General features: G+C 39.2%; 1 protein-coding gene across 5 annotated transcripts in view; it reads left to right on the plus strand.

Moving 5' to 3' along the window:
• The window catches only part of FIG4 (FIG4 phosphoinositide 5-phosphatase), a 160,078-nt gene extending 143,296 nt beyond the window's left edge, over positions 1-16,782 (plus strand). For all 5 annotated transcript variants that reach the window (XM_069974830.1, XM_069974829.1, XM_069974827.1 and 2 more), the window contains 2 exons: positions 140-226; positions 15,991-16,782. In XM_069974830.1, coding sequence (XP_069830931.1) covers positions 140-226; positions 15,991-16,168 — 265 coding nt within the window. In that variant the 3' untranslated portion in view covers positions 16,169-16,782. The remainder of the gene's footprint in view (positions 1-139; positions 227-15,990) is intronic.
• Positions 16,783-26,224: the final 9,442 nt, after the last annotated feature.

Here is a 26,224-nt window from a genome sequence, read left to right on the forward strand (position 1 = left end):
GCGTGGAAAAAAGCCCTTATTTGTTCCCAGCATGGTATAACAGGTGCAATGAATATAGGGATGAATGTGGGATGATCAGTGATGTACTGTTTGTTATGCTCTATTTTAATATTAATTAAACTTGATTTTCTTGCATTAGGTTCGTACATTTGGGATTATGCCAGCATAAACAGGAGAGAAGAAACCTTAAAGTGAACCAGTGGCCCATGAACTCAATTGTAAAACTGTACGTACTGAACTTAATTTTTTGTGTACATAATTTAATTTAAACTGGGTTTAAGTCTTTTTGCCCATATAATGCACAATTACTCACAGTATTTCTGCAGCCTCATCTGTTTCATTCCAGCTCTACTAAGACCATACATTTAACTACTTCATCTGTTCCTGCGACCAATTTTCAGACCACAAGGAAAATACATGGCTTAATGTGTAAAGGTTCCCATACACCTTATAGCTCAGCTGGCTGTACCTGATTTGGTTGTCAATAAAAGGTGTATGGGTCTCTCCTGACTGACCGATGATGTCAGTTGAGATAGGGTTCTGGAAGCAGCTGTGGCTTAACCTTCCCCTAGCTGCAACTTAACCCTGTTTTGTATATATGCAAATGTGCTAGTTTGGTGCACTGGGGACAGGCCCAGGTGGATTTTTGGTTCAAGGAAATTGACAAAGAGTTAAATGTGTTGGCTTGGTCTCCCCAAATTAAAATCTGATCTGATCGTCTGTGGGATGTGCTGGAAAAAAAAACTCTTCATGAAGACTGCACCTCACTACTTACAGAACCCAAAGAATCTTCTGCTATTAACTTAGTGCAGGTGCTGTTTTGGCTGCACAAATACACACAGTATTGTGTACACAGTATTGGGCAGGTGGTTATAATTATCTAGCTCATGTGCCTGTTTTGCAGTATATGCAATTGTTCACATACAAAAGTCACTTTTCCTGATAAAGAAGTCACTCCAGCTTTAAAACATGTTGATTTGTGCCTAAATAAATATAGTGTTTTATATCTACTGTATATGTCAATAAACTGCACCCCTTTATTAAGGGCCATCATTGTAAGGCTCAGCATATTGACACACGCAGCACCCAGGGAGGACCTCTGGCCGCAACATAGTCATCTATATGTTACGTTTCATAATGTTACTTCTTTAGCAGTGGTGCTCTGAGCCCTGCCAGGTCAGTGGTACCAGTTGTTCACATATGCTTTTGTCCATTGAGACACACTGAACATAGGTTTTCCCGCTTATTTTCTTATAGTGGAAGTTGTTTTTGAGAAGAAATAGTTAAAAATCTAGCAGGTAACATCCTCCCACGTTGATTCTGTGTTTTGCGCAAATTGTGAAAGACTGAAGCTTAGGAGAGAAGCCCATTCTATATGAGAGAAGGAGGCATGTGGCTGGCCTTGTGCAATGCATAGTATATGGCAGTAGGATGCACTGTATATGAGAGGTATGGGGCTGCACTGTATGGAAGGGGCATTCCTATCTGTCCACTGTCGACAGGATTAGAGATGACAAGCTGCTCAATTGGGGGTCCCACCATTGGAACCATCACCAATCTTGAGAATATGGACAAAGTTGGTAAATTTTGCACAGCCAACACTCCATTTATTCTCTATGGAGCAGCTGAACATAGCCAAGTGCTGAACTCAGACCTCAGCCAGGAAGTAGGTGTTCATCACATGTGCTAAATGTGCCAGTGACCATCTTTGCCCACATCTTATGTACTGTATAAGTATACCACAGTACATGCTGAATATCCTATGTGATTATCCACACTACCTTAGGTACTGTACTGTATGTGCTCTATACTGTTCATCCAATATACTTCATTTGTTAAATCAACTTTTTATACTTGATTTCATACATGATTAATGCAATGAGAATGTTGGGTCAATACTTAAATTATAAATCAGTGAACTCACAATGGAGGGAAGCGGCTTTTACAAGAAAGGATGTAAAATCAATCACTACTCTAACAACTTTAAAATCGAGCTGTAAATGATTTTGTAATACAAGTGTGGCACAGTTTATTATATTAATAGTTCATAGAGTTTATGATTAGTGGGAGAGAATCTGTGTAAACTTTGATTTAGAGCACCTGTCATCACATATATCTAAGAAATAATTATTTGTGAGTAGACATCTCTTAAAGGGGTAGCCTTGGTATAAAATACATAAGTCAAAACAAGTAAACTCCTTTCTCTTTAAAAGGTTGCTTAGGTAAAATTAGCACCTATACACCGCATAGGTATTAAATGCTTGATCAAATGGGGACTGACTACAGGGTCAGAATGTGGGTCCCATGTCTATTGTTAGGAGAGTATTTTGCTGCTGTATTCAAAGGCTTTGAGATTAATTAAGGTCGCCAAACACAGCACTCCTGTTCATGAGATCCTGCTGATCCAGCAGTTATCTGCTATTTGCCTCATTTTTTAGCAGTAGAGCAGTGGGAGACGTTATTCATTATTATCTCAAAAAGTAAGGAACAGAAGACAAATGCAAGATTGTTTGCTGTCTTTATTTGCAGTTTGGTACCAAGGAGACAGGTCTACAGATCTATAGAAACAAATAACTAAATGTTTACACTTTTAAAAAAAAAATAGATTCATTCTTACAAAATGTATTGTATTCGTAAAAAAAAGTATATACAGATGTATAAATTACCTATATTGAAAAGATCCAAAACTTCTAGTATTTCTCAGCTGCTGTATGCCCTGGAGAAAGGCATATAGTTCTTCTGCCACCTCTGTTTGTGTCATGTACAGTCATCTGCTCTGGGGTTTTTTCTTTCTCTGGGCAGTTCCCAGAATGGACAGAGGTGGCAGCAGAGAGCACTATGTCAGATTGAAAGGAGGGAGCCACAATATGGGTCATATTGGTCATATTTCCTATGGGTCATAGAGCAGTACTGGAAGGCCTGAATTGTTGTTTTTTTTTTAAAAAAAGAGGTAATTTACAAATCTGTATATTTTGCTGTTACCAGTTGATATAAAAATTATGGCAAGTGTCTTCATTGAGTTGGAATATTCAGTAATATTCAGCACTGTTCAATATTCATGGTGTTTATGGTAATATTTATGCATTTCAGTGATCTCTGTCACTTTAAAAAACATTTAACATGTTGCAGAGGTATTCAGTGTGTTCAGACCCTAGTGGTCTGCTAGAAATGAGCCTCAGTCCAGAGCACCGTTAGGAGCACTGCCCCGTCACCAGAGCGCATGCCGGCCCATCCGCTCCATTGATTAGTGGTGGGCAGGTCAGTGCTCCGGACCGAGGATTACACTGCTAACAGCACGGGAACTGCGCCAATTTGGAAGGTAAGAGACCTACCATCCTCCTCGGCGCCCTGTGTGCAACAGGGGACTATCAGCAGGTTAGATCTGTCTAACCTGATAGTTCCCCTATAAGCCCCGTATATCTGTTTTTCTCTATTCTCAGTCTGTAGATAACTTCTCAAAATGTGATTTTTTTAAAATTTTTTATTTTGATATAAACTAGTGAAACAGTCCTTTTAGTCTTCCATTACATTCTACACAAAGAAAACATCTACTCATCATCTTTCCAAGAAGACTGTTGCCATACACTCCTCTACATTTTTGTTCATTACCTATTTCAAAAATATTTTAGGCACTTTTTATTTTATTTTATTTTTTACAACTTTGGGTAAAATGCTTTGGAAAATAAAGGTTGCTGTAACTCACAGGCCACTTGACATTTGACCACTTGAGTTTCTGGAAAGCAACGTGCTTCAAATGGAAAAAAAAATATCTTAAAAGAGCTGTAGAATGTGTGGTTAGAAAATGCAGTAGCTATATAATACAGCAGTGGGCATTACTTTAAAAAAGTTAATTATGAAATGCAACGGTAAACCTGTGTATTTGTCTGTTTGTGCCTAGATCTGCACAAAGGAAACTAAAAGGGACACCATAAAAATTCTAACTCGGTGTACCTGTAATTTAAAAAAAAAGTTAAAAACCTTAATGGCTTTGTTAGAATAACCCCTCAGAGTGGTGGCAAGTTTTGATGCTCACCCTACTGCACCGCCATAGTGCACAACTATTTATTTCTGATTTGCTCTTTAAAAAACAGTGTGGGTCAACTTCAGGAGGCAGATTGGTCTAGCTTGCAGGTACATAACCCAGGATCTCTCCCTCTTTCCTGCACATAGCAGCAGCTAAGCCCTTTCCCTATTTCCTGTGTTCTGTCCTGATCTAGCAGTTACTAGAGATATGCCTAGCCTCACCACAGACTGTGGATAACACAGAAGGGAGACACCTAGTTACCCTTAGATCAGTTTTCTCTTGCATAAGTAAGAAGATAGCCTCAAATAGGCTATCACTTAGAGGAAAGTTGTTTGACACAACAATGACCATTCAAGTCACATCTTTGTCCTCTTTGATTCTCTTCTATCCAGTCCTGTGGTCCAAAAAGACCTTCAAAACATCACCTTTAATCTTTACAGTTGAAGCATAAGTTATTTTGTTTTTAAAACCATACTAAAAAAAGCAAGTTTTTTAGCTCTTGGTAACATTTTATGGAACACAACTCAACTTGAGGGAGAAGGGGAGCATTCCCAGTGGAATAGAATTGTTGAGCATGAAGGCCCCTTTCCACGGAACAATTATCGTCCGTATTTGGCTGCTGCCGCGTGGAATAGCTGCAGCGAGCGGAGAATGACGAGCGAATAGCGCTTGTTTACTCCTGTCAGTCGGCCCGTGGAATAGGGCCTTTACTTTTTTTCTCATTTGAGCAACTTTAAATGTAGCCTTAGGCTATGTTCTCACACAGATTTTTTTGTCTTTTTTTATGTTCAAGAACTTTCTTTTTATTTTATTTTTTTTATAAATTTTTAGCAATTTTCTGGGCTACAGCAAAAGTACATGTCTATACATAAGTCAAGTATGTATTTACCATGATTTGAAAAACTGTTAATAGTACACTTTACATAGAATTCCTTTTTGTTTGACTTGTACAGTTTTATCTACTATACTAGAAGCAATTATGTTTTCATTTGCATCCTTTTTATGCTCATTGTACTCTGAGACCTTTCAAAAGATATAATTCTTATGGCTCAAATGCCATAACTTCAGCAGTTCCCACATTTTGTGTTATGTTGTTCCTGTTATAATAATAATAATAATAATAATAATAATTATTATTATTATTATTAGTGTTATTATTATTGTTGCTGTTGTTATTGTTGTTGTTGTTGTTATTATTATTATTATTATTATTATTATTATTATTATTTGTATAGCGCCACCAGATTCCACAGGAAAGGAAATATACAGTAATGTGTATTACAGTGTATGAGACCTATAAGTCCTTCACATAACTTGGAAAGGCAATAGACCATTAGAGCTTGTGATTAAACAAGGCATGCACAACCTTCTCTATATTTCCCAGTACAATTCTCTTGTGTAGTTTTTACTGCAATGTGTACAGTCATTTCAAGTCATTTCAGTCATTTCATTCACATCTCCACCTGGTGGTTGTAGTTGGTAGTGTTTGTAGTGTCACCGAACACATATATTACATAAAAATTAATATTCTTTGAATTCCTCTCGTTTGTGAGAGTTTGTCAAAACAATAAAGTTAAGTCAATATTCTGCATAGTCAATACAAATGGCCTGACTTACAAAATAACATCCGCCTTTTTTAAATATTTATCTATTGTATAATCGATATTTAACTCTTTTTGTTTTTACTTTTAAAAGGGTATTCCCATATTACATATTTAAACTTGAACCATAAAATCCTTATTGTTGACAGCTTTTTGTCTAGGTAACCGACCACTGCTCTACCTAAAAACAGTGGTTGGACATAGATATAGACTGTATAGTGCTTATATACTGTATAATATATTATAGCTATATATACCAGTCAGACCACCACTACTACAGAGTGGTGGTCGGAGCTAGACCATGAGCTCTTAACAATGGAAGGAATAAAGTGGCATATCAGGAGATTCAGCCAAGTTTGCTAATCGAATGAATATGTGTGCATATAAATATATATGTACAAAAATATTTAACTGGATCAACCCTACAAGTTTAACTATGTTCGTTGAGATTGGAATTCCCCTTTAATGTATGTACATTGAAAAAAAATCATTATGTCTGTTCATGTCTACTTGCAAACATTGTTTTTATCAACATATCTAATTTATAATTAGAATATTCCTGGACAAGTTCCAGGTACAGTATGCCTGTGCCAGACTGATTTGTCACTGAAAAATACTAGAGCAGCATTCATTCCAGTAGAGCAACATTGATTATATTTTATCAGCATGTGCTAAGCATTACTCAGATTGTATGTGTGCTATTTTATACAGTTGTTTAACCACCTCTCGTCAAGTTATACGTTCTGTGGGATTACTGTTAATGTTACCTTAGGCTGGGTTCACACTGCGTTTTTGCAATCCGTTTAATGGATCAGTTTTTTTTAACGGACCAAAAAAATAGTGTGTAAAAAAAAAATACGGATCTGTTTCGATCCGTTTTTTTATAATGGAAGTCAATGGAAAAACGGATGAAAACGGATGCACACAATTGCATCAGTTTTTGCAATCCGTTTTTCATCCAATTTTTTAAAAAAAAAAAACGGATGAAAAAAACGGATGAAAAAAACGCTGTGTGAACCCAGCCTTAGTCTTAAAGGGAACCAGTTGCTATATGAAGCTAAAAATTCTTCCTAGTAAACCTCTATCTACTCTGTCCTATCATATATTTCGTACGTTTGACCAGGCCAGCTATCAAACAAAAACCTGATGTCCCCAAACTAGGCATCGGGCGGTCTTTTAGTCCTAACTAGTCACAGGCCTGTCTGTGTGTGATTCCAGGGCTTCCTGCGTCAATGAGGCCGGCCCATATCTTCATCACATCGCTGACGTCTTTACTTAGCTGGACATACGCAGCACAGAAAACATGCATCAGGTATTGAACGCCACTGTGCTGCGCATGTTCGGCTGAGTGAATACTAGTGGAGCTCTGTAAAGCAGGTTACATCATCAGCAGACATATTTTTTTAGGCAGGTCTTGTACAAACTATTTACTGTGTTTTTTTCCCTCTCTCTATCTGGGTATATGACAGCACTACAGCTCTTATAGATAATGGTTCCACATAAGTGGTGTAGAAAACAGATAGTTCTTGTATGAGTCTAATTTTAATGCAGCATATATCTCCACAAAAGACAGTGAAGTTGAAGCCAACAAATATGTATTTTGGAGTTTGGTTCCAGTAAATATTTTGAAGCACATTTATTCTTAACCTCTTAAGCATTCTTTGAATCCAGATGAAAATAGTTTTTTTCTAGGTAATATTCACAAAGTAAAATGAAGGTTTCATAATTGCTGTTGACAATCTGAGGACTTGGTGACTCATTTCTTTCCTCATAGCCTACAGCGAGGAATAAATGGCTACATCAGTGGTTCTACCATGGCGCCCTCAAAAGTTTTTGCAATCACCTATTGTGTTACACTATTTGACTATTGCACACATTACATTGCTTTTGCACTTTGCTTAGTATTGGCTTTAAATTATTTTTTTTACCGTTGTTGGCTTGAGTTTCCTCCATGTGAGATAAAAGGCATTTATTCTTAAATTTTAACACACTGACCGGTCTGAACAACCCTTTATTTGTCTTCCTTATAGGACTTTATATTACACCTATAGCAGAAAGCTGCTAAAAATAGGCAATAGAAATTCTCCTTTAAGGGACTCAGCCTGGCCTTGTGTTATATGATTACCCTAATTAATAAATTAATCTAAATATATATTATATTATATTAATGATATAATATTAAAATATTATAAAGGTTTACATCCACTTGCTACAAGAAGAAGAAAAAATTCTTGTCATATGATGTGCAGCAGTGTGAAGAAAATTTTTAGTTTTATGGGCCATTTACATGTCCGCAAACAGTCTATGCATGGACTGTATACTGCGGACGGGACCTCAGAACTCCTGACATCATGATTCGTTATGATGCTGGGAGCTCTGTCATACAGACATGTCAAAAGTTTTGATCGGTCCGAGTCTGAGTGTTCAGACCCGTACTTATCACGAGAATGAGCCAGAAGACCAGCTCTGTGTCACGTGGTAAGTCAGGCTTCAACACCCAAGACAATCAACTATTTAGCACCCGCACTAAACAGTGAACAGGGTTAGTCTCTATTTACTGTGTAGCAGTGGTGACCTGTAACTGCATCTCAGCTCCTGTTCATTTGAATGGGATCTGAGCTGCAGTTACAGGTTGCCATCGCTATACAGTGAAAGAAGCCAGCTGCTTCCAGCCCCACTCACCGTGTAGTGCGAGTGCTGAACTGCTGATTGGTGGGGAAGTCATGTGTCATTACCCGGCTGATTAGTCTGTTTTGGCCACAAAAACCCTTTAAGGGGTTAAAGGACTGGCAGAAAAAGATGTGTTTCAGTTTGCTGTATGTGTTAGTGCAGGGAGGAACAGATAATTGCACATGACAGCACTTACCTGGGATACAGATGATATAACCTGGTGTTGTTTACAGTTCTCTTATTACCTAATGTTGTCTTGTACTGGTTTAACCTCAAATGTACATATTTATGGAGCATTTGCTATAATTGTGCAAATATCTACGCTTATCAGAAATAGAATTCCATTATATTGAATGGAGCTGAGCTTTTAGTCATTTCACTATGGCATCTCCATCAAGTATTGCTAACCATAGAACTAAGTATTTCCTTTCCTGTTAAATTAGGCTCTGTTTACATTCACTCATATGCTGTAGGCACCTCAGGCCCTGGGACACAATCCTCTCACTGGTCACTTCCATCATAAGACATCATCGCACCTGCCTGGGGATCCCATCCCTGCAGCTCATAGGCTGCAAGACTGAAGGAGGAGGGCGCTCCTTGGAAAATGGGATTAGGCGTGTTATTTGCTGAATGGAAACAGGGGGTCATTATTACTATAGCAGCAAATAACTTATTAACAATAATTTTATTTTGCATAGAATTTGAAAGGAATTCTGCCCGTCAACTTATATTTTTCTCTATGTGCAGCCCATTTACCCAGCTATGTTTGGGACCCCTGTTTAAAATGAACAGGATGATGGCACAGAAGAGGGAAAATCATTTGCTATCATGTTTTTTATAGATTTACTGACTGGCGAGATGTGCCAAAATTGTTTTCCAACTCTCTTAGTAGAGGGTCCTGTTAGATATCACTCAACCAGAAACACCCCATCTAGCGGTTGCAATGTCCACTCTAAATATATGAAAATATTATGATACTACATGTTTTATTATATTTTAAATGTATCTTGTTAGACCAGTATCTCTCAGGAATTACACTTTTTATAATTTTATGATTAACTCACCAAAGAATGCAATGGGCCAGGTCACCTGAGCCTTCTGACTCAATTTTTGAGAACAAAGTGACTGTGCTCTTGTTTAATTTGCTTTTGGGCCACCTACTTGAAATTAGAAACAGACAAGCAATCATGACTTGGGAACAAGCAAATTAAATTCTGAACCGTGATTAAGAGGATGCCAGATATGGCCCTGACAGCTTGTTGTTTATATGACCACAGTTAAATAGGAGCTTTAAAGTCTGCAGTAGAATATTTCCTTTCCATCATGTAAGCAGCTAAAAAAAAGTTTATTTTACCAAATTTGAACTTTGCTCATTTGCTCTAGTGTGATGCATCATTAGGGTATGTTCACACGTAGCATATACGCTAAAGATTTTATGCTATGTTCAATTATTGCTCTATTTCCATTTATTCTTCTGCCATAATTGAATACGGAATACAAATATGCAGCAAAGACACTACGTGGGAACCTTTCACTTTTGAAGTCAGTACAACTATACTATTAGATATGTCCAATTGTGACTAATAGACTGAAACCTTTATTACTTACATTATATAGCAGCTGTCTGTTGCTAAGAACTATATTCTAAAACTAAAGGATACAAAGGTGGGTAAAATATCAGTGGCATGGAATAATGCCATGTCAATATCAGTTAATTAGGGATGAGCGAATTAGAAGTATTAGCAAAGTTAAGATTTACTAAGATTTTAATGTTATTATAATCCCTACTAGTGTTGAGCAGAGAGACCGAACTGTTTGGATTTCACAGCGTTCTCCAATCCTGAACACTCAGCCACAGGGAGTCAAATGCCAGGCTTTCAGGTTTGGAAAATGTTGCCAAAACCAAACAGTTTGGCCTCTCCACTCAACACTAATCCCTACACAGTGTTGAGCAGAGAGGTGCTTAGCTGAGCCACTTGCTGCATTGTGGAATTACATTAAACAATCGGTGAACGATTAACAATAATTTTAGGGTATGATCTAAATGAACTATCACCGACACACAAGCGATTTTTCGATCATTGCCTGCAATTACACAGAACGATTATCGTTTGAATTTGAACAATATAATGATTTTCCGCACAATAATCGTCCTGTTTAAAAGGTCCCTAACTCAGTTATGAGGTTTACGACATGATAAGAGAAATACCAAAGCCAGACATTAATCCACAGACAGCTGTTTCGGGGTATTGTCCCTCGTCAGTGTGGAGCAGGATTCTGGCTAACCAGGCAATGAATAGTAGACCAACAAAATACAACAAACGGTGAGCTCAGGGAGATCAGCAAAAAAATTCAAGAGTACCCATTGATATATAGCCCCCTAAAAAAATTTGAATGTACAAAAAAGGGGTCCATTGAGGCCCCCTTTTTTTAGGTCTAACTCTGTTGCAAGTCAGTCTGAGTTAGACTCTTAACGCAAAAGGGACCACCCTGGTATTTCCCTATTTGTGTCCTATTACTCGCAACCGAGTGAGACCTAAGGGGCTATATATCAGGGTGGTTTGGTGATCTCACTAGGAGGCACCCCTCAGCAACTGGTTTCCTTCCCAGGAGGGATATCTGGCTATTCCTGTGTTTCAAGACTCTTGACTGAGTCTGAACTGACCCCTTTTTATGCATATTCACATTTTTTAGGGGGCCATGTATCAGTGGAGACTCTTGAACGAGTATTCCATTGAAACTTTTTTGCTGATTTCCATGAGCTCAGTGATTGATGTGTTTTGCTGCTAAGACACAGTACCAAATGTTTGCTGGAAGTGCTCAGAATATGAAATCCTATAACCATACCTGTCATTTCAGGTAGCTTTTCAGGATAAGCTTTTGTGTGAACTTTTAAAAGTTCAGTTCGACAGGGTTCGCCAAACTTAGAAGAAAAGTTAAGGTCCATCCTAACCGAGCCTTAAATGAACTACACTAAAACAGCTAAGCAATTGTAGGCATTTAGCTGTTTTAGTGCAGTTGAGCAAGTTGGCTCATCACTACTAAAGGCCCTATTACACGGAACGATTATTGGCCGACAATTGTCCTGTGTAATAGAAGGCAACAATCAGCCGACATGAACGATGTCGGCTGATCATTGCTATCGTTTGTCTAACATGTTGAAAGACAAATGACTGTGACAGCAGCGATCTGCTGCCGCCACTCTGTGGAGTATAAGCGGCAGTGGCAGACCGCCACTATCCTCTATGGACTGCCTGGATGATCTAGCGATCACACAGGCAGCTCCCCGCGGCCTACCCTGCATGTACCTGCTCACTGCCACCACACGTAATAGCAGTGGCAGCGAGTGGGGAACGAGAAGCAAGCGAGCGCTAACAGCACTCGTTTTCTCCTCTATGTCGCCCTGTGTTATAGGGGCTTTACCTGTGAACACCAAGAAGATAGGCAGGCAAATTAATACTGGTATACATGGAGTGCGTACATGTTGCAGCAAAATAACAATACTCTACAAAAAGAAATAAGCCTGAGACCAGACAAGAAAATTTACATCCAGAAAATGAAATAGTATAAAAAAATCTTTAGTAGTCTCACCACCTTTGAGAACACAGCTGTGTATAGATGTTCAGACAGAAGAAACCATGATACATCACTCTCTATTGCCTTATTGGAACTGCAGTGCAATAAAATATGACTTCCCCTTACATAAAAATGCATAGCAAGGACATGTGCAAGGTTGTGAAAAAATGTGCGTAAACAGTCACTGCACTAGTAGCACCAGCCCAGCAATGTAACTCATAGATAAATACCCTGTTCTGTAAGAGGTCGCGATCACTACTGTCCACACTCCCCTGGTGTCCTCCACTGATCACTAAAGTGCCCGATTGTGCTGTTGTGTTGCTCATGCTTCTACATTACACTTTGAGCCTTTAGGCAGGCTGTTTCTCAGGTATATTTTTCAGGTTTATTTAGTTGCAGCAGTGCACAGCTACTGGCCAATCAGCATTCATCTTCACTGGGCCCACTGACATCTTTTTTTTTTTTTTTTTGTCTTTTCCTGCATTTCATTTTTTTTTCTTTAGTTACTAAAGGCCAAATAGCATTAGGGATGGAAATTCAACTGCAGTTTTCTAGTAGTTAGCCAAATATATAGCATTGTATTTCATATAGAAAACAGAAAACAAAAAAATAAATGTAAGTAAATTGCAAAAATGTAGTATATAACACCTCCCCTGCCGCACTCGACTGTGTCACCTGTGCTGTGGTTACTGCTGCCATTTTGGTGGTGTTTTAAAAACATCTAAGACACCAAAAAAATGGGAAGTTTTCTTAATATTTAGTTTTGCATCAGAAAACTAATTGGCATTACTAAAGTTCATAGTACAAACGGACACAATGCTCCTTTTGCCTTTTATCACAACAGTATGTGAGGCACAGAGGAGAGAACAGAAAGAAAGAATAAATGGCATGTAACGTGACTATGGAAGCCAATTAAAGGGTCCAAAAAAAAAAGTTTCTTTCAGATCAACTGATGCCAGAAAGTACCAGAGATTTGTAATTTACTTCTGTTACAAAATCTCCAGTGTTTTAGTACTTATCAGCTGCTGTATGTCCTGCAGGAATTTGTGTATTTTTTCAGGTTTGCAGAGCAGGAGAGGTTTTCTATGGGAATCTGCTACCGTTCTCGACAGTTCCTGTCTTAGACAGAGGTGGCAGCAGAGAGCACTGTGTCAGACTAGAAATAATACACCACTTTCTGAAGGACATACAGCAGCTGATAAGTACTGGAAGACTGGAGATTTTTTAATAGAAGTAAATTACAAATATCTGGCACTTTCTGATACCATTTGATTTAAAAGTTTTTTTTATTTCTTGAAGTACCCCTTTAACCTCTTAAGGACATAGGACGTACCGGTACGTCCTATGTCCTCACTTGCACTTCAAAGCGGGGCCGCGCGGCGGCCCCGCTTTGAAGTGCCGCGATCCCGGGACCGCCGCTATTAGCGGGCACGGTCTGATCGCCGTGCCCGCTAATTAGCTAATCGGAGGCAGCTGTCAAAGTTGACAGCTGCCTCCGATTACCGGAGGCAACGTTTCCCTGGTGTCTAGTGGGGGAGATCGCTCCTCCGGGACCTTGTCCCGGAGGAGCGATCTCCGTTACTGATGCCGGCCGGGGACGCGTCCAAGATGGCGCCGTCCTCGGCTCGGCACTCGTTCGTTTTCGGCTGCAGCAGCCGAAAGCAAACGAGTGCCGATCTCATGGATCTCTGCAGCATATCTATGCTGCAGAGATCTCAATGAGAGATCCAAGTGTATATACTAGAAGTCCCCCAGGGAGGCTTCTAGTATATGTGTAAAAAAAAAAAAAAAAGTGTTGTTAATAGTAAAAAGCCCCCTCCCCTAATAAAAGTCTGAATCACCCCCCTTTTCCCAGGTTTTAAATAAAAGTAAACAAATAAATAAATAAATAAACATGTTTGCTATCGCCGCGTGCGTAATCGCCCGAACTATTAATTAATCACATTCCTGATCTCGCACGGTAAACGGCGTCAGCGCAAAAAAATCCCAAAGTGCAAAATTGCGCATTTTTGGTCGCATCAAATCCAGAAAAAATTTAATAAAAAGCGATCAAAAAGACGTATATGGGCAATCAAGGTACCGATAGAAAGATCACATCATGGCGCAAAAAATGACACCTCGCACAGCCCCATAGACCAAAGGATAAAAGCGCTATAAGCCTGGGAATGGAGCGATTTTAAGGAACGTATATTGGTTAACAACGGTTTGAATTTTTTACAGGCCATCAGATACAATATAAGTTATACATGTTATATATCGTTTTAATCGTAACGACTTGAGGAACATGCATAACAAGTCAGTTTTACCCCAGGGCGAATGGCGTAAAAACACATTTCCCCCAAATAAAAGAAATGCGTTTTTTTTTTCAATTTCACCACACTTTGAATTTTTTTCTGGTTTCGCAGTGTACTTTATGCAAAAATTCAGCCTGTAATTGCAAAGTACAATTAGTGAAGCAAAAAATAAGGGGTCATGTGGGTTTCTAGGTGGAAAAATGCAAGTGCTATGACCTTTTAAACACAAGGAGGAAAAACCAAAAACGTAAAAACGAAAATGGGCCATGTCCTTAAAGGGTTAAAGCAAGGTTCTCTATGGTTTCCCATCAATGCCTTACTACTTTTTTGTAGATTCGTGCATTTTAGCTGCAAATGTTAAACTTTGTTCTCTTTTTTTTATATCTAGCAATCCAACATGCATATTAAAATCTGGACAAAACAAAATCATTTTTCCTTTGTGTTCAGCAAAGTTTGCACAGGATTATGTAATTTCTTTTCACCAATGTATGAAATTATACTTTTAGTCACTTAGCTCTGTTATTAGGCTACCTGATATTACGGTAAAAGGAAAGCTTCCTGCCATTACAACAGAAATTACATTTTAGAAAGAGCAGTGCCATTAATACTAAACATGAATATTAAAGACTCTTTCATTATCTTGAGCTGAATAGACTTTTACTGTGATGTTAAGCCCCTCCATCCAAGCAAATGAATAGATGGAGGGGCGCTGGTTATCTGTCAGACAACTCATGTAATCTTCTGATATTGTTAATATGCTAAAATAGAAATACAGGTAAGTTGCTGTGTATACATAACATCTTCCTATTGACTTTATTCCTATCCCTGATCTATATGTTATGTATGTTGTTTTTCTTTATGTAGTTTTATTTTACTGAAAGGTTGCAATGTACTTTCTGTTAGTTTAGTCATTGAGGGATGTTCATTGCGATTTTACCAGAAATTTTTACAGAAAATTAGCAGCTTAATTTTTTTCTGTTCAGATTTTTGTTTCATCTTTCTGTGGCTTTCCCTCTATGCTATTTTGTTAAAGTCTTGTGCATCATATTACAGTAGCAGTAATATGCATATCAGTCATCCAGGAATCCAGAGCGTATGCGCTATATGTGAACATAAAGTAGTTTTCTGCTTAAAGGGGTTATCCAGCGAAAAAATGTTTCTTTCATATCAACTGGATTCAGAATATCGATTTGTGATTTACTTCTATTTAAAAATCTCAGATCTTTCCATACTTATCAGCTGCTGTATGTCCAGCTGCAGGAACTGTCTAGAGCAGGAGAGGACAGTTCTTTACACGGACAGAGGTGGCAGCAAAGAGCACTGTGTCAGACTGAAAAGAAAACATTTCCTGCAGGGCGTACAACAGCTGTTAAGTATGGGAAGACTTGAGATTTTTAAATAGAAGTAAATTACATGTCTATATAACTTTCTGAAAACAGTTGATTTGAAAGCAAAAGATTTCCGCTAGAGTACCCTTTTAATGTGGATGTAATATAAAAGGGTACTCACTCACTCTCTTCCCCGCTAGCCAGAGTGGAGAGCCTCTTCAAAAAGTGCCTTTCCGCCTTTTGAAGCATGTTCAGACATTACTAGGACAGCCCATTAAGTTCAAAACATTGTTTCCCTTTTCCGGAGAAGTTGGGTGCCGCCCTAGACTTCCTAGAATGGCATCCAACTTCCCCAAACGCCAGGGGTCAAATGCCGAGCTTTCATGTTTGGAGAATGTTGCTGTATCTGAACATTTGATAGGTATGCACAATACTATTAACAAGTTTAAAAGAATAACAGTGGTACTTTTTCATTCTTTTTTGTATTTTTACTACAGGAGCTGCATCTCTTCCTTCTCCCAGGATAACATATATGAAGTGACGCCTCCTAAAACTGACAGGAAGTCCTTGGATATATTTCATGCTCATATCCAAGCAGGCACAGGTATCATGCAGCCACTGGGAAAAGAGGATGTGTTCACATACAGAGAGTATATACGGAACCGCTATATGTAAATATTCTTTGTGAACTGAGAACTTTTCTTTCTGGTACTGTATATCTGATCAAAATTTAAATGTTTACTTGTAAAATAATAAAATGCCTATTCTTATAGATGTTAAAAGAAACTGATATCTCTTGGTGTTCCCTCTTTGTATATGCATCATACATGTACATACATAACAATGTACATATTCACGTATCTTCTAAACATCAACATTGAAGCCTGGTTCATATCCTTTAAATGCTGTGATTCATTGATCTTGTGCTCGTGTGTTCCTGACCACTTATTCTTGCTGCCATGTTTAGCCTAGCATTTTGTTTGCTATTATACAGTTTGACTTTGTACAGTATTTGCTGTTTACATTATTTGCTGTTCTGCTTTTTTCTTCTTTTTTTATTTACCTTAGGGGATCTTGTCATTAGGCTATTGGTTTTCTACTTTTCATTAGCATCTTGAAACTAATATTCAGTCATTTTGCTATTGATAGACCAAGATGATTTATGGGAATCTCTTTAAAAGAAGATAACCTATTTGGGGCTACACTTCCTGTTCTCACTACTGCAAAATTGCTGCTGCAACAAAATTTTAACTATCTCTAAGTAAATAAAAACAGGATTAGAAAACATTGCTGCTGCTCTAACTTATGATTTACTACTCTTTATGGGACATTCCTTTTAAAGCCATGGGTTTCCAACCTGTCGCTCCCCAGCTGTTGCAAAACTTCAATTTCCATTATAACAGAACATCCAAAGCAAAGGCTCTCCACGCATGATGGGAATTGTAGTCTTACAACAGCTGGAGGGCCGTAAGATGAACACCTATGTTTTTCCTGATACCCTCATTATTTTACTGTCATGTCATGGATTACCTTAAATACATGATACAGTATTTTGGTTAGTATTTTGGTTAGTATTTTTAAACCCAAACCAGAAGTGGATTGAAAACACAGAAAGCCTATGTTCCCAAACTGTTGAAATTTAGTGGGTGGCCACCATTTAATGGCAAATAATTGCTGTTATTTTAAAACTATGGCCTTTGTTTTGAAATAACAGCCATTAAGTGATGGCCATCCACTAAATTTCAACAATGTGTGAACGTGGCCTTTCTGTGTTTTTAATCTACTCCTGGTTTTGATTGCAAAATAATGAGCAAATTACTGAGCAAAAATACTGTGTAGGAACATGGCCTAAATGTGTGTGAGAGCCAAATCAAACATCATTACTTTAGATGTTAACCAATTAGAAAGACCACAAATGCTTTTTTTGCCACTGTGATCAATGCTAAAATGTCTAGTTTTCCATAATCCATTCAGGTACACAACTGAGCAGGCTGAAAAGCACAAGCTTTATTCTGTTTGGTATAAATATTAATTGTTGCCTTAATACACTGTGCAGCAGCAATTTTCCCATGTTTGGGATAGACAAAATCTTGGAATAGTGGTTGTTTTTTTTGTAAATATAGTTTTATTAGAGAAAAGAACACGAAATAATCCTATAGACCTCGAGGGTCATACAGTAGGAAAAATTATCAACATCCACAGTGAACAGTCTTATCATATCAGGGGGAAAAAGATACATAGAAATAGTTTGGTGTAAATGAATAGGCAATGATACTCTAATAAAATGCAGGTTAAACCAAATAGGTAGAATGATAAAACTATTATCAGATATTAATGATGAAAGGTCTATGGGATATGAAAGTGGGAAAAAGGCAAAAAAAGGGGGAGAGATTGAGGAGAAGGGCAGAAAGAAAAAGAGGCAGAAGAAGGGGGGTTAAAGGAAAAAAATGCAAGCAAAAATCAAAAAGAAGGGAGGGGGGGTAAAACAAAATCACACAAGACTGGTAAGTAGACATGGACAAGAGAAGGTGACAAGACAAAGGGAGGAAGTACTTTACCTGTGAGATATCACTGTAAGCTCTATAAAATAAAGAATTAGATAATGCAATTTAAGTTATGGGCTATGTTGGGATATCCATGTAGCAAGATCTCCAGAGCTACTGAAGGAGTCCCAAGAGAACCATGTTTTAGTGAACATCGACCCAGTATGCTCATCAGTAGCTGATAGTTCTTCCATACGTCTAATGGATAAGAAAATCCCTGAGAGTCCCATTTTACATTTTTGTATATTTTGTTTTACATGCTTTTCAAAACTCAATAAATTCTTACACCATGTTTTTGTACACAGTTGTTTTAGATTTATTATGTTTTTCATTTTATGGGAAGAACAAATTAAGTAATATACAGTTTGGTCAAGCAACTTCAAAGGTCCATGATCAGGCAACAACAGCCGCCACATAAGGCAAGAGCTAACTGAGATGAACTTTACCTAACTGTTGGCCTTAAAGTGGCATTCCACCCAAAAGCTAAAAAATTTAATTCTCCCAAACCTAGCTGGTCTTAGCAAGTTCCCCCTGAGTAATTTGAGCCATCTCCCATCTTTCTAGCTGCCGCTGTTTCTGAGTTACACGTTTTTCTAAAAGTTTGTCTATATCCAACATGGGGCCGGCCAGTAAACTACATTTCCCAGCATGCATTGCACCTCAGCCAACTCCCAAGTATCTGCCTATCGCTTGTTTAATTTGCTTCTGTTCTACACTGTAAACAAAATATCTATTATTTATTTATCTAATTATCTACATAGATAGATTAGAGGGAGAAAGATGAAACAACAGTTTTCTTTCCCCTATACTGCTCAGGAGGCTGTCACTGTTTTGATGTTTCCCCAATAATAGAGCAATTTTAGTTAAAATTGTTTAGTTAATTGTAGTAAAATTTAGTTTTTTAAAATGTGTCAATCTTTTAAAAGCCATCAAATAAAATCAAAGTTCTATACGTTACATGTTGTTGTATTCCTAATGACTTAAGGAACATAAATAACATGTCAGTTTTACCACAGGGTGAACGGTGTAATCCCCCCCCCCCAATAAATAAAAAAAAGTGTTTAATTTTCAATTTCACTGCACAAATATATATTGTATGGAAAAATTAAGTCTGCCATTGCAAAGTACAATTAGTGGGGCAAAAAAATAAGTGCTCATGTGGGTCTGCAGGTAAAAAAAAAAGGAAGTACTATGGCTTTTTAAACACGAGGAGAAAAAAATCAAATGCGAAATTTGCCCGGTCCTGAAAGGGTTAAAAATAATAAATAATAACAAAATATAAAAACAAGCTACTTGTGCAGAAAAATGGTTTGGTCAAGATGAGCCTGGTCCTTAAGGGGTAATGAAGGATAAATAACATGTCACGAAAATAACAGACTGTTGTGAAACCCTGTTGTTTCTCAGTTTGACCAAAACAACTTTGTAATAAATGTAGCCTTTCATTACAATAGGTTAACAAATCCTTTATTAAAGCATTGTTATAAAAACGTACTAATACAGTGTCACAAACAGCACCTCATTTAGATGACCACAATATCAATGAGCATTTACTATATGTTCTAGTAATTTTTAGACATTAAAAAATAGAAAGGACATCTACAGCGTCTGGAAAGTGAAACTAAAAAGAAGAGAAAATGTATGTCAACAGTTTGACCAGTTTACCATGCAGTACACTCGGTGATTTGGAGTGGAACAGGAACAGCTGTTGTACAATTAAGGACTTCAATGTGGAACAAGTGATTATGTTTCATAGCACAACATGTATCACTTGAATAATTTAATGAACATGGCATCAAGAACAGCAAAACCAATAGCTGCCCTTCTGACATTTTTTATGTTTGTGCCCTTATGTTACAACAGTCCATTTTTAAAAATTGATGCGTTAAAAGCAGGAAAAATGGACAAGAATGAGGATTTGAGTAACTTCCACAGGGGCCGAATTGTAATGGCTAGTTAACTGGGTGTGAATATCACCAAAATGACAGGTCTGTACTGTGCATGAGCCTAATTGGATCAGAATCGACGTAGTCAATAGCTACTGGTCCTGCCAACTACTATTGTGGCAGCCTGCGGCGGCAAGAGGAGGCTGTCTCCACCAGCACTTAGGGTCCTATTCCACGGGCAGAGGAGGGCCCGATCAACGATGTTTACTGGGCCTATTCCACGGCCCGATGATCGTTGAGCGAGGGCTGCAGGGACATCGTTACCGATGTCCTTGCAGCCCTTGCAGCATCATACATTACCTGTCCAGGCTTCTTCTCCGCGCTGTCTTCATCCCCGGATCCCGCGCTCTCTATCTTTAGAATGGCCGGTCAGCTGACAGGCCACACTCAGCCAATCACAGGCCACGGCGGTCCTGGCCTGTGATTGGCTGAGCACTCCGTCAGCTGACCGGCCATTCTGAAGATAGAGCGCGCGGGACCCTGGGATGAAGACAGCGCGGAGAAGAAGCCTGGACAGGTAATGTATGCTGCTGCTTGTCAAATCGTCGGTCGCCGTCGCGCACCGCTATTCAACTGTAGCGATGCGCGGTGGGGGAATGATGATTTTAGGTCTGGCCCTAAATGAACGATCAGCCGATGACACGATCATCGGCTGATCGTTCTCTCTATTTCACCGAACGATAATCGTCCGAATAGGGCCGATCCGGCCGATTATCGTTACTGTGGAATAGAGCCCTTACTTGTGCTCTGCAAATCGGGGAGGAGGGGATAACTACTGGAGGGCAAACTACCAGGGGGAATTACGTTGGGGATTTTTGAGATTGGGAAAACATACTTGGGGGACTTACCTACAGGGGATGCCTACATCTGGGATACTATCTTTTGGGGGGGCATGATAGATAACTACCAGGAGTGATTCACTAAAAAGGGATACCTAAGATGGGTATATTATCTTTTAGGGGGGTAACTAAAAGGGTAATTACCTACAGGGGGATACATAAGTACCTGTTGTTTCAAAAAACTTTTGTTATAGAGACATCAAAAGTGTTGATTGGTCCAGTTCTGAGTGTTTAGACCCGTACCAATCAAGAGAACCCTGCTCTGTGTAAAAAAAAAAAAAAAAAAAAATTGCTCTCCATTATAAGCCTGATTCTTTTTTTCTAACACAGAGCCAGGAGAGGATGCGCTGCAGTTTGTCTTCTCCCGCTCTATCTCCCGTTCAGTACAGGCCTGAGCACTCTGACCCGGGCCGATCATAATTTTTGTAATGTCTCTATGACAAGTTTTCCTAAACGACAGGTACACTTAACAGTATTTTTGCCCTATGAGTCACAAGCAACAAAGACTACTAAAATAGGAACCAAAATTTGGACTACAACTTATTACATACATGTGAAGTACAAATAAAATATGATTGCCTTCCTGAAAAGTCTTTCACTGGTGAGTTCGAAAAGGGACAAAACAGAAATTATAGTTGCACTTTAGTTATGTTGCTTTATTATGTATTTACAATTTAAACACCCCCTTTACACTTTAGCATAGTCCGTGCAACTGTGGCTAAAGCGATCAAGCAGTAGGAGCCCAACTGTAATAAGTCTGTTCCCTTTAGTTTAACCCCTTAAATACGCTAAAAGAATGAGCATGTTCATTCTTTGATTGGAGAGCAGAGGTGCACGAGAAATCCCAGTGAAGCAATAGGACAGGCAGAATCTAAATCGCAATCCGCTGACTCCGCTCGTGAATCCAGCCACCTTTACTCGGTGTGCAGGGGTGCACAAAGTTCACCAAACCTTTGGAACAAGTCCTGAATAGAGATGAGCGAACCGGGTTCGGGTTCGAGTCCATCCGAACCAGATTGTTCGGTATTTGATTAGCAGTGGCTGCTGAACTTGGATAAAGCTCTAAGGTTGTCTGGAAACATGGATATAGCCAATGACTATATCCATGTTTTCCACATAGCCTTAGGGCTTTATCCAACTTCAGCAGCCACCGCTAATCAAATGCCGAACGATCAGGTTCGGATGGACTCGAACCCGAACCCGGTTCGCTCATCTCTAGTCCTGAACATAGGAGCCCCTGATTTTGTAGATAACATAATGTTTACTGTATTGTAATGAGTTCTTATATCATTAAAAATACTAACAACTTTGCACACTGGAACCACACAGTTCACACCATTACTGAAGATGTAATAGCCTTACTGTAATGTAGCTGATAGATTGTTTAACAATTCATTGTAAATTGGATGTTTGCTTCTCAGGTTGGTAAATTGTTTGCAGGAAGCCTCAGGTAACTTAAGTTCATACAGATGGATGTTTTTTGTACACTAACCGTAAGACGGGCGTAGGTCCCCTCTTCCATTTATGGTCTTCTAGATACAGTATCCTGTCTCCACTAAAACACATACCTAAGTGAGGGACCCAACAGCTATCTGTTTCATTAGTTTTCAACTGTGCGTTCTGGTGACTGATTTGTATGGAGACAGGACAGAGAGGCAATGGATCAATGTTCACAGTTAAAAGCATTGCTCAACCTGGGTGTACCTCCCACTTTTGCCACTTGGCTGGAGATGGTACCACTTTGGTTGGTGCTTTGGCCCATTGGAGGATCTACTGGTGCTCCAATCCAATGTTATTTACAAAATGAAAGAACTGCTGCTACAGGTTATATTGTTATTATATCATAGAATGAAGGAAGGGAAGAGTGGCTCAGGAATTGCCTTCATTTCTGCAGCTTTTACTAAGGTTGTTCCTTCTACACTCATAGGGACATCGCTGGCAAAGCGGCTTCTGAGCTAAAAAGAACTTTAAAAAATATAGGCATGGTTAGCTCACCTGCTGTGGACAGGGGTGTTGGTATGATTGTGTAAAAAAGGCTACTTCCTGTGAGAATAGCGTTAAAGAACAAATATGGGTGAAATAATTTGTCAACATAAGTGTACTAGAGCGGTACTGTGGATATTTAACAACTTGTACCAGGCTTTCTGTATATATGCTGCTGTGTTGGAAGAATGATTCTAACCATATCTAATTATAGCCTCATTACCCCCCTGGTGAAGCTGTTGTCAAAATGTTGGGAAGGTTTTGAATTGCTGTTTTTAATAGCTGACTATCCAGTGTGTTAACAAGGCAGACTGCAGCTGCGGTTTCTCTATTACTTTGGCCTATTTAGAGAAGTGCTTCTGCAATATATAGTGAGGATGTGCCCTTATGTTACCAAGGATCACTGTTTTGCGCTCTTCTCATCATACCATGTTGCACCTGAGGTCAGTGAATAATGTTGCCTTTCGAGTCACAGGTGGCTCCAACCTTGATCCAACAGTTGCAAGAAAGCTATCTCAGTGCCCATTTATTTACTTAAAGGGGTAGTGCGGCGCTAAGAAATTATTCACAAAATAAAACACATTCCAAAGTTATACAACTTTGTAATGTATGTTATGTATGTGAATGGCCCTTTTCCCCGTGTTCCCCGACCCCGCCCGTGGACCCGGAAGTGTAGTGCATTATACATACCTGATACGTGTCGACCCCCGCCCGCCGTCTTCTGACAGTGATGTCATCTTCGGGAGGCCAGCCGACCCACTCCTGCCGTCACTCATGCCGGCCCCCCTCTGCCACGTCATAATTATGCTCAGCCGCGGTTAGCTGAGCACAGTTATGCTCAGCCAATCGCGGCTGAGCACAGTTACGACACGGCATGAGGGACTGCAGTAGCGGGTCGGCTGGCCTCCCGAAGATTACATCACTGTCAGAAGACGGCGGGCAGGGGTCGACACGTATCAGGTATGTATAATGCACTACACTTCCGGGTCCACGGGCGGGGGTCGGGGAACACGGGGATAAGGGCCATTCACATACATAACGTACATTACAAAGTTATATAACTTTGTAAAGTGTGTTATTTTGTGAATAATTTCTTAGCACCGCACTACCCCTTTAAGCTACTTTAACATTTCACAATCCACCCAGTGCTTTAAGGGGATCTTTGGCCATGTGGTTCATTATACTCACAATATAAGGGTATGTTCACACTGAGTAAAGCGGCGGAGTTCTACAGTGGAACTCTCAGTTGTGGAATCCCATCTTCCTCAGTGTCACACAGTGTCTCTATGGGAGGGCTCACGGGCCGACGCTCTCCACTTCGAACTGACATGTCAATTATTTAAGCAGAGAGCGGCGGAAGCGGACGTGTGCGAGCCATCCCATTGATACAGATAGCAGACAGGATTCTATGGAGGAGAGCTCCGCCGCAAGCTTTAGCCGCTTTTACTCTGTGTGAACATACTCTAATCGGAAATTATTGTACATGAATTTTCACAATTCAAGAGAACTATTATATGTGCTTTTCTTTTGTGAAGATATCAAAACAGAAGCTTACATATCTTTGCTGTAATCTGTATGGCTCCAAGGCATCATGGTACTTCATGATGAAACGATTTCTCTATTTCATGGTTCCATTTCTGATCTTCATTGTGGTATTAGATCTGTCTTGTTACTGGTATTTGTAATAGGCCTGATTCCAGGATGTGCTTCAGCTGAGCAGCCTGTATATTACTCGTTACACATTTATGATAAACTTAGAATTACCAGAAGATGAACATTTGCGCAGCTAAGGAATAAATTTAATCAATCTCCGTACACACAGCAGGAGGGAGATACCGCTTTATAGCAAGGAGAGTGTGTTGTGCTGGTAATGACTGACACGTTCCTGTAAATTATGTTTCCTTATTTTCTTTTTTTACAGGGCTGCGTACCTATTTACTACAAGTAACTGCAGTAACAGAAATTAATATTTTAATTTAGGTGTCTCAGGCTAATTAATAAATCTGTAAACCGTCTAGTCTAATGCTGCGTTTACACGGAGTGATAATTCGCCCAATCGAACGATTAACGATTTCAGACGGAACGATATATCGTTTGGAAAGTTTGTTATTGTGATTGTTTTAAGATCGCTTAAGCCTATGTCACACACAGGGTAAATTGGTGAAAGACTGTTTACACAAAGTGATCTGCGAATTAGCGAACGACCAACGATGATTTGAGAATATGTTGAGAGATCAAAATGAACGATTTCTTGCTCGTCGCTTGATCATTTGCTGTGTTTACACGAGCCAATTATCGCTCAAATGCGATCGTTATCGTGAAAATTTGAACGATAACCGTTCCGTGTAAACGCAGCATTAGTTTGCTTTTTTAAGTTTGAATTTACACCAACTAATAGCTTAATTCCGGCACTTTAACATTTTTGGGCATTATTTTGGTGCCTACCTTGGCATTTTCTGCCTATGCCACTCTGCTTTCCCTAGTAGACCATGCACTCTTATTGACCAAGACTTATTTTCCTGTTCTTTTTGGTGAACACAGTGTACTGTACATATGTCTCGGTTGTCATATCCCAAGATTTTGACAAATGTATAGCCAAAATTCTGGAACATCAGGCATATAAACCAATGTTTTAGATTATGACTTTTGATCTTTATTTTGGGATTGACATGCATAGCAATTGCTACACAAACATTGGGATGGTGAATTCCAACTCTGACCTATGATAAAACAGCAATAGTCTAAAAATGCCTGTCTTCTTTTCTATAGAGAATGATTAGAATCAAGAAAATGTGATTTTATAGAATGGAATACAGTTTTAATAAAAGCAAGATGTTAAGTGCAAAATGCAAAAATTGCCATAATCAGTATAGCAGATGGAGGAGGGAGATGGAGCTGCAGTTTATCTCTGTGTCTGTGAGAAACAGAAAGGGGAACAGAAGACGAGAAACATCTGATTGGCACAAGTCTAAAGGACAGAAATGGCTGCACATCACACCCATGGTTGATACGAAAGCCTATCAGCTACATTAAAAACAGAAATCAGAAGTTAGTATATAATTTCATCAAACCATATTGCCTCATGTACCATGTGCAGGTCTCTGATACACATGAATCTCTATGCTAAACGACACTGTGTCGATCAGCGAACACCAACCCCGCAAAGCGTGCGCAAGCAGGGAAAGGGGACCCCAGAATGGCCCAGCAACCCCTCTGTCACAGGACCAAACCCCAAGGGCCCTCCTAAACCCTGCAGGCGCCGCTGGCAGAGAAAGCGGCCACCAAGCAACACAAGTATGAATAAGGTGCTACTACTCACCATCCACCTACAGGTAGAATGTGAAAAAGAGGAGGAGACCATATGTACACAGGTGCTTCCTGCTAATTTGGATCACATGGGTCTTACAAGGCAGGAGTGCCAGC

This window comes from Dendropsophus ebraccatus, chromosome 6, assembly GCF_027789765.1.
Source record: "Dendropsophus ebraccatus isolate aDenEbr1 chromosome 6, aDenEbr1.pat, whole genome shotgun sequence".
Classification (NCBI taxonomy): Eukaryota; Metazoa; Chordata; class Amphibia; order Anura; family Hylidae; genus Dendropsophus; species Dendropsophus ebraccatus.